We start from the raw sequence: 15314 nt of genomic DNA, 5'->3' as shown, positions 1-15314 counted from the left end.
CCCAGAGGTATTTATGGTTGTGTTTTCATTGTCATTTGCCTCAAGGTATTTTTTAATTTCTTTGATTTTCCTTGTTGACCCATTGGTTTTTTTAGTAGTATGTTGTTTAGTCTCCATGTAATTGGTTTTTTCTTGTTTCTTTCTCTGTGGTTGATTTCTAGTTTCATGCTGTTGTGGTCAGAAAAGATGCTTGAAATAGTTTCTATACTATTAAATTTGTTGAGGCTTGTTTTGTGCCCTAGTATGTGGTCAGTCCTACAGAATGTTCCATGTGCACTTGAAAAGAATGTGTATTCTGGGTTTTTTGGATGTAATGTCCTGAAGATATCAATTAAGTTTAACTTTTCTACTGTATTATTTAAGATCTTTGTTGCCTCACTGATTTTCTGTCTCAAAGATCTGTCCATTGATGTGAGTGGGGTATTAAAGTCTCCTACTGTTAATGTATTCTTGTTAGTTTCTCCCTTTATGTCTGTTAGTATTTGTTTTATTTATTTGGGTGTTCCTGTATTGGGTGCATATATGTTGACAAGTGTAATATCCTCTCCTTGTGTTGATCTTTTTATCACTGTACAGTGTCCTTCTTTATCTTTCTTTATAGCCTTTGTTTTAAAGTCTGTTTTGTCTGACATGTGTATTGTGACCCCTGCTTTCTTGTCATTTCCGTTTGCATGAAATATCTTTTTCCATCCCCTCACTTTTAATCTATGTGTGTCCTTTGCCCCAAAGTGGGTCTCTTGTAGGCAGCATATTGTAGGCTCTTATTTTTTTAATCCAGTCTGCCACTCTGTATCTTTTGATTGGAGCATTTAGCCCATTGACATTTAAGGTAATTATTGGAAAGTATGTATTTATTGCCATTTTAAACCTTGTTTTCCCATTGATTTTATTTTTTTATTTCTATTTTTATTATTATTTTTTACATCTTTATTGGAACGTAATTGCTTTACAATGGTGTGTTAGTTTCTGTTTTATAACAAAGTGAATCAGCTATACATACACATATATCCTCATATCTCCTCCCTCTTGCATCTCCCTCCCACCCTCCCTATCCCATCCCTCTGTGGTCACAGGGCACCGAGCTGATCTCCCTGTGCTATGCCACTGCTTCCCACTAGCCATCTATTTTACATTTGGTGGCATATATAAGTCCATGCCACTCTCTCACTTCATCCCAACTTACCCTTCCTCCTCCCTGTGTCCTCAAGTCCATTCTCTATGTCTGCATCTTTATTCCTGTCCTGCCCCTAGGTTCTTCATAACTTTTTTGTAAATTCCATATATACGTGTTAGCATGTGGTATTTGTTTTTCTCTTTCTGATTTACTTCACTCTGTATGACAGACTCTAGGTCCATCCACCTCACTACAAATAACTCAATTTCGTTTCTTTTTACAGCTGAGTAATATTCCATTGTATATATGTGCCACATCTTCTTTATCCATTCATCTGTTGATGGACACTTAGGTTGCTTCCATGTCCTGGCTATTGTAAATAAAGCTGCAGTGAACATTGTGGTACATGACTCTTTGAATTATGGTTTTCTCAGGATATATGCGCAGTAGTGGGATTGCTGGGTCGTATGGTAGTTCTATTTTTTGTTTTTTAAGGAACCTCAGTACTGTTCTCCATAGTGGCTGTATCAAAAAAAAAAATAGACTGCTTCATGAATTTGCATGTCATCCTTGTGCATGGGCCACGCTAATCTTCTCTGTATTGTTCCAATTTTAGTATATGGCTGCTGAAGCGAGCACTCCCGTTGATTTTATATTTCTTCTTTGTCCCTTTCTTTTTCTTTTTTCTTTTGTGGTTTGATGATTTTCTTTTGTATTACGCTTATCTTCTCTTCTTTTTGTTTTTTTGTGAATCTGTTTTATGTGGTTGCCCTGTTTTTCAAGTATGTTAACTCCTTCCTATATCTACTTGCTTTAGACTGGTAGTCAAATAGGCTCAGACACCTTCTAGAAAAAAAAATCTACATTTTCTTACTCTCCTCTCCCACATTTAATGATTTTGATGCCCTCTTTTGCATCTTCATGTTTATCCTTTTGCCATTCATTGTGATTATCATTGCTTTCACAAATTTTTTTTTATTATTTTAAAAATCTGTGTACTTTCTTGTTTAAATGATTTACTTTCCAATTATGATTTTCTCTTTCCTGTAGATTCTTACTGCTTTTCTTATTTATTTATTTTTTGGCTGTGCCATGTGGCCTGTGGGATCTTACTTTCCTGACCTGGATCAAACCCAGGCCCCCTGCAGTGGCAGCACAGAGTCCTAACCACTAGACTGCCAGGGAATTCCCTCTACTTTTCTACTTAGAGGAGACCTTTCAATATTTCCTTTAGGATAGGTTTAGTATTGCTGTATTCTTTTAGTTTTTGCTGTCTGAGAAATTCTTTATCTCTCTTTCTATTCTAAATGATAATCTTGCTGGGTAGAGTGTCCTGGGTTGCAGATTTTTCCCTTTTGGGACTTTGAATATATCTTGCCACTCCCTTCTGGCCTGCAGCATTTCTGTAGAGAAATCAGCTGATAACCTTATGGTGGTTCCCTTGTAATTAATTTTTTGTTTTTCTCTTGTTGCCTTTAGAATCCTCTTTTATCTTTAACTTTTTATCTTGTTCAGGACCCTCTGTGCTTCCTGTATCTGGATATGTTTCCTTCTTTAGGTTTGGGAAGTTTTCAACCATAATTTCTTCAAACACAGTTTCATTACCTTTTTCTCTTTCTTCTCCTTCTTGGATCCCTATTATGCATAGATTGGCCCACTTTATGTTATGCCATAGGTCTCATATTGCTTTCATTTTTTGTTATTTGGGTTTCTGTCTGCTGTTCTAATTGGGTGATTTCCATTATTCTGTCTTCTAGATCACTTATTTGTTCTGCATTATTCATTCCTCTGTTCATAGCCTTTAGTCCAGCTTTCATCTCTTCAAATGAATTCACTAATTTTTCTTGGCTCTTCCTTATAATTTCTAGTTCCTTTTTACAGCAGTCTGCATTTCTGTCAATAGCTTTTCTCAGTTCCTTCAGTGTTTTCATTATCTCCTTTTTTATTTTTGTTTAGTCTTGGCTGCATTGGGTCTTCGTTGCTGCGTGGGCTTTCTCTAGTTGTGGCGAGTGGGGGCTACTCTTCATTGCGGTGTGCGGGCTTCTCATTGCAGTGGCTTCTCTTGTTGCGGAGCATGGGCTCTAGGTGCATCAGCTTCAGTAGTTATGGTGCACAGGCTCAGTAGTTGTGGTGCACGGGCTCTAGAATGCAGGCTCAGTAGTTGTGGTGCACAGGCTTAGCTACTCTGCGGCATGTGGAATTTTCCCTGTGTCCCCTGCATTGGCAGGCAGATTCTTAAGCACTGAGCCACCAGAGAAGTCCCTCATTATCTCTTTTTTGAATTTGGTGTCTGTTAGACTGAAGAGGTCTGCTTCATTGTTTGTTCTTCAGGGGAATTCTCTTGGTCTTTTCACTGGGAGTGGTTCCTCTGCTTCTTCATTTTACTTATATTTTCTTGCTGTATGAGTTGAGGAGAAACAGTTGTCTACTGTGGTCTTGGAGGGCTATTTTTATGTGGTAACATTCCTGTGTAGCCTGTGTGGGCTTAATATTTTTGGGTGTGAGGGCTGTTTTTAGTATGGATGCCTGCCACCTCTTTCCTCACTGTATGCTGGCTATCATCCCCTTGATAGGAGGTGTGACTGATGTGCTGACCAGAGCCAGCACTGGATATTGAGCGGGGCCTCCTCTTTGCTCTGTGGTTTTCACTGCCTTGTCCGGGGCAGGGTGTGCTCCCCAGTTGTTGGAGTAGAAGCCCCCAGATCCATTTCTGAGTTGCATTTCTGGTATGTGGTGCAAGGTAGGTTGGATTGGGGTGCGCCCACTGGGAGAGGAGCCATTGAGTACTCCTCCTCCTCCTGAGCTGTTCACGTGTGAGTGTGCTCCATTGTGTCACCTTTCACCTATTGTGCAGACTCTCAGAGTACACTGTTATTGGCACTGCCCTCAGCCCCACCTCAACCGTAGGTATGCTGGCAGCCCTCCCTGGTTCCTCTCAGGCTTTGTTTTCACAATGCCACCAGCACAGATCCACAGAAGTCAGGTCCCAAGACTGCAATACTTGTGCACTTGGACCTTCTGTGGGCGCTATGGAGGCAGCTCAGACCCTGGCTCAGCCCAGCCGCCTGGTGTACACGCCCACAATGCGCACAGCTGCTAAGGCCAGACCTGTCCCAGCCATGGGAGCACCAGTTTTCTGTTCAGATATTCTGCAGGCACTGAATTTACGAAGCTGGCAGCGGAGGTGTAAATCTGTGGTTCGTTCAGCCACAGGGAGAGATTTCAGCTCTGCTTCCTAAGTCACGCGGCCCCGGGGGCTCAGCTGTGATTTCAGCCCCACCTCTGTGTGTGGGCAACCCACTGGTGTCTGCGCCCAGGGCTGCTGAAGCAGTGGCTGGAACTTGTGAGCCTGCCCAGGTGGGAGGGAACCAAAGTGGCAGCTGGAGTGCCTGGGCCTGCCCAGGCAGAAGGGAGCTGGGGCAGCGGCCAGAGCCTATGGAGGTAGGAGCTGGTGGGTGGGGAAAGAGGCTGCAGTGGTGGCCCCACCTCTCCCTTCCTGTGCCACTTAATGGCACTTCGCTTCTGTGGCAGCCTGGGCTTCTTCCATGAACACTCCTAGTTGCTGTGCCCCACACTCCAGCCCCTTTAGGCTGTCTCCATGCAGCCAACAGCAGTCCTCTCCCCGGGTCTGTCCTCTAAACCCCACGTTCCAGCACCCAGCCCCTGCCCATACCAGCAAAGGTGCTTCTAAGGCTGGGATGCACAGGGCAGTGGCACGGCCCATCTGTGTAATCTCTGGCTGTCCTGCCTGCCACTAACTGGTTGTTGCTCTCTCTGAGCCTTGGAAGCTTCTTTTCTGTCCCGGCTGATCTTTCCGCTGGTGAGGGGACTTCCCAGGGTGTGGGAACCTCTCTCCTTCAGCTCCCTCCTAGGGTGCAGGACCCATCTGCTTCCTCTTTATTTTTTTTCCTTTTGTCTTACCCAGTTACATGGCAATCTTTCTTGTCCTTTCAGGTGTTTGAGGTCTTCTGCTAGTGTTCAGTAGGTGTTGTGTGAGAATTGTTCCATCTGTAAATGTATTCTTGATGTATTTGTGGGAAGAGATATGTTCCACCTCCTACTACTCCACCATCTTGATTCTGATCCCCTTTATCCATTTATTTTTTGGCTGTGTTGAGTCTTCGTAGCTGTGTGCGGACTTTCTCTAGCTGTGGTGAGCAGGGGCTGCTCTTCGTTGTGGTGCATGGGCTTCTCATTGCAGTGGCTTCTCTTGTTGCGGAACATGGGCTCCAGGCGCGTGGGCTTCAGTAGTTGTGGCACGTGGGCTCAGTAGTTGTGGCTCTCGGGCTCTAGAGCACAGGCTCTGTAGTTGTGGTGCACGGGCTTGGTTGCTCCGCGGCATGTGGGATCTTCCCAGACCAGGGATTGAACCCGTGTCCCCTGCATTGGCAGGCAGATTCTTAACCACTGTGTCACCAGGGAAGTCCCTCTTTATACATTTTTGAATCGAGTTTCTGTTGTTAAGTTGTAGGAGTTCTTCATATATTCTGGACATTAACCACTTATCAGATATATGATATGCAAATATTTTCTTCCATTCCATGGGTTGCCTTTTTACTTTGTTGGTTGTGTCCTTTTGATGCTCAGAAGTTTTAAATTTTGATGTAGTCCAGTTTACAATTTTTTTTTTGTTGCTTGTGCTCTTCAAGTCACATCCAAGAAATCATTGCCAAATTCAATGCCATGAAGATTTTCCCTTTTGTTTCTTCTAAGACTTTTATAGTTTCAGCTCTTATATTTTTTAGGTCTTTGCTCCATTTTGAGTTTATTTATTTATTTTTTGTGTGTGTGGTACGCGGGCCTCTCACTGTTGTGGCCTCTCCCGTTGCGGAGCACAGGCTCCAGATGCGCAGGCTCAGCGGCCATGGCTCACGGGCCCAGCCGCTCCGCGGCATGTGGGATCCTCCCGGACCAGGGCACGAACCCGCGTCCCCTGCACTGGCAGGCGGACTCTCAACCACTGCGCCACCAGGGAAGCCCTGAGTTTATTTTTGTAAATGGTGTAAAGTAAGGTTCCAGCTTCACTCTTCTGCATGTAGATATTTAGTTTTCCCAGCACCATAAATTGAAAAGACTGTCCCCCATTGAATGGTCTTGGCACCCCTGTCAAAAATCATTTCACTATGTGTATTAGTTTGCTCTGGCTGCCATAACCAAGTACCCCAGACTGCTGGCTTAAACAACAGAAATTTATTTTCTCACAGTTGTAGAGGCTAGTAGTCTGAGATCAAGGTGTTGGCAAAGCTGACTTCTTCTAAGGATTCTTTCTTTGACTTGTGGATGACCATCTTCTCCCTGTATCTTCACATGGGTGTCCCTCTACATATATCTGTAGAAGGACAACAGTCATATTGGATTAGGGCCCACCTCTAGGACCTCATTTCACTGTAATTACCTCTTTAAGGCTCTACCTCCTAAAATACAGTCACATTCGGAGGTACTGGGAGTTAGGACTTTAGTATGAATTGGTGAGGGGGGGCATTATTCAGTCCATAACACCATATATTTGAGGGTTTATTTCTGGGCACTCTCTTTTACTCCACTGGTCCATATGTCTTTATGCCAGTACCAAACTGTTTTGATTATTACAGCTTTGTAATAGGTTTTGAAATGAGGAATTGTGGGATCTCCAGTTTTATTCTTCTTTTTCAAGATTGTTTTGGCTATTTGTGGGGGGGGGTCCCTTGAGATTCCATATGAATTTTTAGGATGGATTTTTCTATTTCTGCAAAAAATGCCATTGGGATTTTGATGTGGATTGCACTGAATCCGTAACAAAGTAAAATCTAAAAACTGTATCACTTTAGGGAGGCTTGCCACCTTAACAATATTAAGTCTTTTAATACATGAGTATCGGACGTCTTTCCATTTATTTATGTCTAATTTCTTATAGCAATGTTTTGTAGTTTTCTCTACGCAAGTCTTTGGCCTTCTTGGTTAATTTTACTTCTAAGTAATTTATTCTTTTTGATGCTATTGGAATTGAAATTCAAAAAAATTTTAATTGTGATTGTTTAGAAACAACTGATTTTTGTGCATTGATTCTGTATCCTGCAACTTCACTGAATTCATTGATTAATTCTAACAGATTTTTTTGGTGCAATCTATAAGGGTATTTTTACATATGAGTTCATGTCTGTGAAAAGAGATAATTTTGCTTTTTCCTTTCTAATTTGGATGCCTTTTCTTGCCTGATTGCTCTGGCTGGAACTTCCAGTACTGTGATAATACAAGTGGTTGATGTGGGCATCCTTGTCATCTTGTTTCTTGTGTGAGAGGAAAAGTTTTCAGTCTTTTACTAACTTAGTATGATGTTAGCCAAGGGCTTTTCATATATAGCCTTTATTATGTTGAAGTAGAGGAACTTACCTGCCTTTTAAAGAAGGTGACACTGTTCTTAAGAGGAAGAAAAAATTGTCAGAAAGGTGAATTATCTCATTTGCTACTCTGTTTGAAAGTAGTTAAAAACAACTGTTTCTATTTGAATAACAAAAGAGGATTTAAATAAAATTTTTATTTATAATTTCAAAGTGTAGGAGATTGTATCTTCCCCCCAAAGCAGGGATAATTAATTGGTATGTTTATATATGTTAAAGATATATTCTTTAAAGACTACTGTGTGTAAGTTGAATTTTTTAAAACTATTAGTCTCTTATGTAGAAAACAAAAGGTGGAGTCACACACCAGTGTTATAATAATATTAGCTTATATAATTGCCCATGTACAGCATACCTTTACTGGGATCTTTATTTCTTCATATGGCTTCAAGTTACTATCAAGTGTCCTTTTATTTCAATCTATAGGACTCCTTTTAGCACTTCTTGTAGGGCAGATCTAGTGGTGGTGAATTCCCTCAATTTTTGTTTAGCTGGGAATGTCTTTTGATTTCTCCTCAGTTTTGAAGCATTTCTCCTCAGTTTTGCCCGATACAGGATTTTTGGTTGACAGTGTTTTTCTTTTAGCACTTGGAATATATCAACGTACTGCCTTCAGTTCTCCAAAGTTTCTGATGAGAAATCTGCTGATAATCCCATTGAGGATTCCTTGTATTTGATGAGTCACTTCTCTTGTGCTGCTTTCAAGGTTCTCTTTGTCTTTCAACAGTTTGATTATAATTTTTCTTGGTGTGGGTCTCTGAGTTCATTTTACTTGAAGTTCATTAAGCGTCTTGGATGTTTATATTCATGTCTTCAGTCAAATTTGGAGATTTTTTTGCCATTATTTCTTCACATATTCTCTCTGCCCCTTTCTCTCTTCTTCTGGGACTTCCACAATGTGTATGTTTATCTGTTTGATGGTGTCTCACAGGTCCCTTAGGCTCTGTTCACTTCAATAATTTTTCTTTCTGTTCCTTAGACTTGATAATTTCAGTTGTCCTAGACTTTTTTTTTTTTAATATTTATTTATTTAGGCTGTGCCAGGTCTTAGTTGCGGCATGCAGACTCTTAGTTGCGGCATGTGGACTTCTTAGTTGTGGCATGTGAACTCTTAGTTGTGGCTTGCATGCAGAATCTAGTTCCCCGACCAGGGATCAAACCCAGGCCCCCGGCATTGAGAGCACAGAGTCTTACCTACTGGACCACCAGGGAAGTCCCCTCAATTGTCCTAGCTTTGATTTCACTGATGGTTTCATCTACCTACTCAAATCTGCCTTTGAATCACTCTAGTGAATTTTTCTTTTTTTTTTTCCTTTTTTTTTTTTTTTTTTTTTGCAGTATGTGGGCCTCTCACTGTTGTGGCCTCTCCCGTTGCAGAGCACAGGCTCTGGACGCGCAGGCTCAGTGGCCATGGCTCACGGGCCCAGCCGCTCCGCGGCATGTGGGATCTTCCCGGACCGGGGCACGAACCCGTGTCCCCTGCATCGGCAGGCGGACTGTCAACCACTGCGCCACCAGGGAAGCCCTCTAGTGAATTTTTCAACTCAGTTATTGTACTTTTCAGCTTCAGAATTTCTTCTTGGTTCCTTTTTTTCTGTCTCGTTGATATTTCCGTTTTGTTCCCTATGTCGGTTTCTGGACTTTTTTCCACATCTTCCTTTAGTTCTTTGAGTATCTTTAAGACAGTTGTTTATCTAGTAGAGCTGTCATCACATCTTTTTCAGGAACAGTTTGTTTGTTTGTTTGTTTGTCCCTTTGAATGAGTCATATTTTCCTATTTCTTTATATATGTCTTGTATTTTTGTTGTTGAAAACCGGACATTTGAATCTAATGATGTGGTGACTCTGGAAATCAGAATCATCCCTTTTCCCAGGGTTTGCTGTTTGTTTGTTTGTTTGGAGTGTTGTAGGCTGTCTCTGTGCCAAGAATCAGTCTGAGGTGTGGACTTGAAGTCTTCTCAGGTTTTTTCTGAGCCTTTGCCTTCCCCTGGGTGTGCATGATGACTGTCTAACTTCCTCTGAATATGTGGTTGCTTTTGAATCCAATAGTTCTCAATATCTGGCTCCCAAAAGGAGAAAAAGAGAAAAATGAAGGGATATGGGGGGAGAAGCACTGGTGCTTTAAATCCCCTTGAAGTCACTTCAGCCAGAGGGGGAGTGCAACAGCAGGGGCAGGTGTAACAACAGTGTCCGCCTCCTCTTTGCACCTCTGAGATCAGAAGCAGCGCGATCAGCCCCGATCAGAGCAGATCCCTGATATTTGGAGGACAGCGTCCTCATTGCCCACCCTGGCGCCCACAGGCTGTGTATGCAAGCTGCTCCAGAAACACATGCAAGGCTGCCTGCACAGGGATGGGCACTGGGTAGCTGTGATTGTGCTAAGGGCTGAGATTCACCAAAATTTATCCAAACATTCCTCTGCACATCTGCAAGTCCTCAGTAGACTCCAGGAGTTCTGGAACTGTTACATCAGACAGATTCTGCCAGTGCATTTGTTGTCTATGTGGGGAGACAGATTTCTGGTGCTTCCTACTCTGCTACCTTCCCAGAATACTCTGCATAAATTAAATTTAAAAAAAAATTCTGTTTGAAGAGTTTGAAAACTAATGAGATAATCTTAACCCCTCAGACTACCATTGTTTTGTGCACACAGGTGCACATGCACACAAAACACCCTCGAGGGAGCATTGTCACCCAGCTCCAAAGCCTCGTCTGAGGCAGGTCCTTTATGGTGTAGGGCAGGCAGCCTGCACAGAGCAGTGGGCTGGAGAGAGCCAACCCCAAGAATGCTCCAGATCTGAGGCTATTCCCAGCACAGACAGCTCACAGAAGGACATCAGGATAGTCACTTTCCCCTTCCTGGGGCTTGAGTTACTGATTGAAAGAGTGTGGGAGTTGGACTAGATCAGTGTTTCTTCAGTGAAACCACAGAACAAACTTTCTTACATAGAACGGTGATAATAATTATTTCAGTGAAAAAAAAATTATCAGATCAAGAAAACTCCCAGATTCAGCAGTGTATAAAGTGAAAATAAAAGAGTAACTAAATGAACTATTACAGAAGTTTTAGAACACTGGTCCAGTTTTTAGTGAATTACAGGAAATTTATGAAAGCACAGAGATGTAGAAAGCAGAGACAGCATAAGTCAAGTTAACCTTTTACCATAACTCATTGATTTGCAGTAGAAATGGAAGGTGGATATAATCTGGAAATCTGTAGGCAATTCTCTTTTCCTGATCTGGGCCTCAGTTTCCTCATCTGTAAAACTGGGCCTGAAGTAATTCTTTTTTTAAATTTATTTATTTATCTATTTTTATATTGAATTTTTGGCTGAGTTGGGTCTTTGTTGCTGCGTGCTGGCTTTCTCTAGTTACAGTGAGTGGGGGCTACTCTTCGTTGCGGTGCGCGGGCTTCTCATTGCGGTGGCTTCTCTTGTTGCGGAGCATGGGCTCTAGGCACGTGGGCTTCAGTAGTTGTGGCACATGGGCTCAGTAGTTGTGGCTCGCGGGCTCTAGAGCGCACGCACACTCAGTAGATGTGGCGCACGGGCTTAGTTGCTCCGTGGCATGTGGGATCTTCCCAGAGCAGGGCTCGAACCCGTGTGCCCTACATTGGCAGGTGGATTCTTAACCACTGCACCACCAGGGAAGCCCTGAAGTAATTCTTTAAGAAGACTTTTCAGTTACTCTGGAGTAAATTTTTGGTTCTGTGATCACAGGGAATAAAACTGACAGAGGTGGCGAGGGGGTTGTTGGAGGGTGGGGGAGTGGGTGTGGTGTGGCGGCTGGGCTTGCTTTCAGACTCCCCTGTTCTGTTCTACTCCTACCACATGCAGTTCCTCAGAGTGTGATAGACCAGGGTGGGACAAGAGGCAGCTGCATTCTTGGTTGGATTAAAGGATGCAGGTGAATCTCCATGACCTGGAGGGAGGGTTGCTTCCATTGTTTCCCAAAGATGGTTTTAGGAAGTACGCAGACAAACATTTTTTAATCTTTTTGTATATCCTTTAGTATTTTAAAAATGTGTAGCTAGTACGTCATACCTGTTATCTTAGAGATGTTAACTGCTTAGGATGTGGCTCCACTTTAAAAAATGGAAAACGTTAAGTGCCATTTCATTATGGTGGAAGTATGATGGGGAGGGGAGTGATAAGAATGACTATATGAGAAGCCTTGGCCTGTGGGATAGGCCCCTCGAGGTGGCACCTCAGCAGTATGGCTGTGACACACCTTATCCTTGCAGTGGGCGTTCTAGAGGGCAGAGAGGGAGCTTAGCATTCCTGTTGAAAGAGGAGACTGAGGCCCAGAGGGGAGATGGTCCCCCAAGACACTGCTGGGAAGTGGTGTTGAGTGGACTGGTGCTGGACTCTTCCTCCTCTGATGTTCCACAGGGTATCCACATCCCTTCTGAGCATCCCAGACAGAAGGCTCAGAGCCCAGCTCTGGAGTGTCTTGTCCTAGAGGATTTTTTTTTTTTTTGGTGGGGGGGACGGTGCGCCATACAGCATGCAGGATCTTAGTTCCCCCACCAGGGATCGAACCTGTGCCCCCCACCCCTGCATTGGGAGTGCGGAGTCTGAACCACTGTACCACCAGGGAAGTCCCCTAGAGGATTTCTTCTAGCTGGTGCCCAGCAGCTCTCTACTGGGCCCCTCGGCTGCTGGAACCCTGGTGTGGGGATCTCTGGTCGCTCCAGCAGGTGGGGTTAGGGTATGCACAGTGATTCTAGCCCCTCCACTCTTTGTGCACCTGCTTCTTGGAGGGCATACTGTCTCTTCTTCTGTTTGTTTGAGCAGAGGGTTCACTTTGTTTTTTTCCCCAAATGGGACTAGATTTATTGCTTACTATAAAAATTGAAAATTGTTCGTATAAAAGAATACATAAGCAATATAAAGAATCAAATATGTCTCTGTATGCATGTATAGAATAAGATAAATTACTTAAACCCTACTATCCAGGGATAATCACTTAACTGTCTAGATTTTTTTCTCTCTGTTTATATACCTAGTTGATATCAATTTCCATATGATTTTATAAAAATGAAATTATGTTGCTCATCTGTTACATGCTTTTTTCCCCCCAACAATAAATGTGTTATGGACGTCTTAACATATCAGTAGAGATCCTTGTCTTCAGTTTTCATGGCTGCAGAGTATTCTCTTTTGTGGGTAGCCTTGACGTAATTTATTTAATCCTCTGTAATGGAAGTTTTGGTGGCATCCAGTATTTGGCCCTGTTAATGTTGTGATAAATATCCTTGCATGCTCATCCAAGCATTTGCTTTTCTGGATTTCTTACTGTATATTTTTAGATACAGAACTGTGGGTCAAACATTAAGTACATTAAAATTTTTAATGCATGTTTTAAACTGCCTCCTGGAAAAGTGGGAATGATTCAGTCCAACAGTCCTGGCTGGTAGGATGGTTGTTGAATGACTACAGGTAGCTGCGGGCTTTCTTTGGGTCCCTTATACTGTGCAGTCCCCCAGCTCCGATTATTTCCTGGGCATTTGTGGGTGGACAGCCCTGCCTGTCTTCTACTCCAAATGACAGTAGGCCTGCTTCTTCCATCCATCCCCCAGAATGCTGTTCGTGTCCCACGGGACTTTGAGGGCTGCAGTGTCCTCCGCAAGTACCTGGGCCAGCTCCACTACCTGCAGAGTCGGGTCCCCATGGGTGCAGGCCAGGAGGCCGCTGTTTCTGTCACCTGGTGAGAGCTGGCAGGGCTGGGGGGAGCCTGGAGGTTGCCTGGGACGGCCCAGGGGTGTCTGGGCGGTGGGGATGCCCCTCTCCCCCACCCCCCGCCCCCACCGCTTTCTTTTCCTTGCTGCACAGCATGGGGAGTGGCTTGGTGTGGTCTCCCCAGGCCTCCCTCCCATCCTATGCCACACTGGGGGTGGCGGGTTGCTTCACCAGCTCCTTCACTCGAGATGACTGGGGTGGCCTGTCCACAGGACTGAGATCTTCTCAGGCAAGTCTGTGGCCCATGAAGACATCAAGTATGAGCAGGCCTGCATTCTCTACAACCTTGGTGAGCTACCTAACCCCTTCCCCATGGCCCTACCTCCCAGCCCTGCCCACCCCATCTCCGCTCAGCAGGAGGCCACAAGGGCAGTGGGCTGATGGAAGACACCTGGATTCTGACCCTCCCACTGCCTTCCCACAGCTCTGCTGGTACCTCTCTTCTGGCCCACAGGGAGCCACCCTGCTGGGGAGAGGCTCTACTAGGCTGGCTGCCACATGGTGTTGCTAGTGTGCTCCGGCCCAGAGGGGTGGCCTCGCTTTTCTGACTGGACAGATCCTGGCCCCCTGTGTGGCTCTGGATTGCTTCCAACAGGAGGAGAACAAGGCTGGCCTAGACTTGCCTTGCCGTCAACCCTGATGGCTCAGCCTCAGCCTGGGGAGCCCCAAGTCCTATGTAGTCATCCCTGAGGCACTGAGACTGGACTTGTAGGCTGAGGGCTGTGGATGGCAGGAGCCCCTTCCCTTTCACCCCATCCCTGCCTGGTGCAGAGCCAGAGACCGAGACTCCATTTACTCCAGCTTTGGTGCCCTTGGTCCGACTGCCCCAGACCCCTGTTGTCCTGATCATGGGTGACACCAGCAGTCCCAGGCTAGCCCTGACCCCGTGTTCTGTGCCTCCCCAGGGGCGCTGCACTCCATGCTGGGGGCCATGGACAAGCGCATGTCTGAGGAGGTGAGAAGGGTAGGGGCAGTGGGTGGGCCATAGGACAGAACCAGGGAGGGGTGCTGAGTATTGTCAGCCTCCAGAGTGTGAATCCTGCCCTGTGGAGAGGACACAGGCAGCTCTGTGGCTCTGCTTCTGGCATCCTCCCCTGTTCTCTCCCAGGGCATGAAGGTCTCCTGCACTCACTTCCAGTGCGCAGCAGGTGCCTTTGCCTACCTGCGTGAGCACTTCCCTCAAGCCTACAGCGTTGACATGAGCCGGCAGATCCTCACTCTCAATGTCAACCTCATGCTGGTGAGGAGATGCCCTTGTTGGGGCCGAGTTGAACCCAGGGGCGGGCACGGTTAGGGCTGGATCCTAGAGGTCCTGTGCACATGGCAGTGAGGGAAGATCAGAGGCTTTGATCTTTTGAGCCCCAGCTGGATCAGGAGCAGGGCTGTGCTGCTTGGAGTGCGGGAGGCTGGGCGGAGAGGGCGTCCGTGTGGTCTGTGCCGGTGAGGAATGGAGTGCATCTCCATCTGCTCTTCCAGGGCCAGGCTCAGGAGTGTCTGCTGGAGAAGTCCATGTTGGACAACAGGAAGAGCTTTCTGGTGGCTCGCATCAGTGCACAGGTAGGGACAGGGATAGACGGTGGCCCACAAGGGACTGATGACAGGCTTTTGGTTTACTTCCGATCCCCAACTTATAGCGCTGTCCTGGCTTCTAGGTGGTGGATTACTACAAGGAGGCGTGCCGGGCCTTGGAGAACCCCGATACCGCCTCACTGCTGGGCCGGATCCAGAAGGACTGGAAGAAGCTGGTACAGATGAAGATCTACTACTTTGCGGCTGTGGCTCATGTGAGGGCACTGTGGCCACCAGGGCTGGGCTGGGCTGAGTTGCCGTAGCTCAGGAAGTAAGTAGTGACATCTCTTCTTTCTCAGTTGCACATGGGGAAGCAGGCTGAGGAGCAGCAGAAGTTCGGAGAGCGGGTGAGTGAGCTGTGGCAAGGAGGGGACTCTGGACTGGTCCCAGCCTTGTTGGTCAGATCCTCGTGGGGACCCTTCTTCTGTCTCTCACCCCCACATCCCTGGCCGCCCCCCACCACCACCGTAGACCTGGTGTTTCTCATGTGTTGTCCCAAGTGTGCAGCCTTCA

The 15314-nt window shown here is 45.5% G+C and overlaps 1 protein-coding gene across 1 annotated transcript in view; it reads left to right on the top strand.

The window, feature by feature from the left end:
• Positions 1-15314, top strand: part of PTPN23 (protein tyrosine phosphatase non-receptor type 23) — a 40864-nt gene that overhangs the window by 19019 nt on the left and 6531 nt on the right. The window contains exons 3-9 of the mRNA XM_081246946.1: positions 13073-13200; positions 13445-13521; positions 14138-14187; positions 14341-14472; positions 14709-14789; positions 14885-15016; positions 15101-15148. Coding sequence (XP_081103072.1) covers positions 13073-13200; positions 13445-13521; positions 14138-14187; positions 14341-14472; positions 14709-14789; positions 14885-15016; positions 15101-15148 — 648 coding nt within the window. The remainder of the gene's footprint in view (positions 1-13072; positions 13201-13444; positions 13522-14137; positions 14188-14340; positions 14473-14708; positions 14790-14884; positions 15017-15100; positions 15149-15314) is intronic.

Source organism: Mesoplodon bidens (genome assembly GCF_964165515.1).
Source record: "Mesoplodon bidens genome assembly, chromosome: 10".
Lineage (NCBI taxonomy): Eukaryota > Metazoa > Chordata > Mammalia > Artiodactyla > Ziphiidae > Mesoplodon > Mesoplodon bidens.
This window is presented reverse-complemented; position numbering and strand designations above follow the sequence as displayed.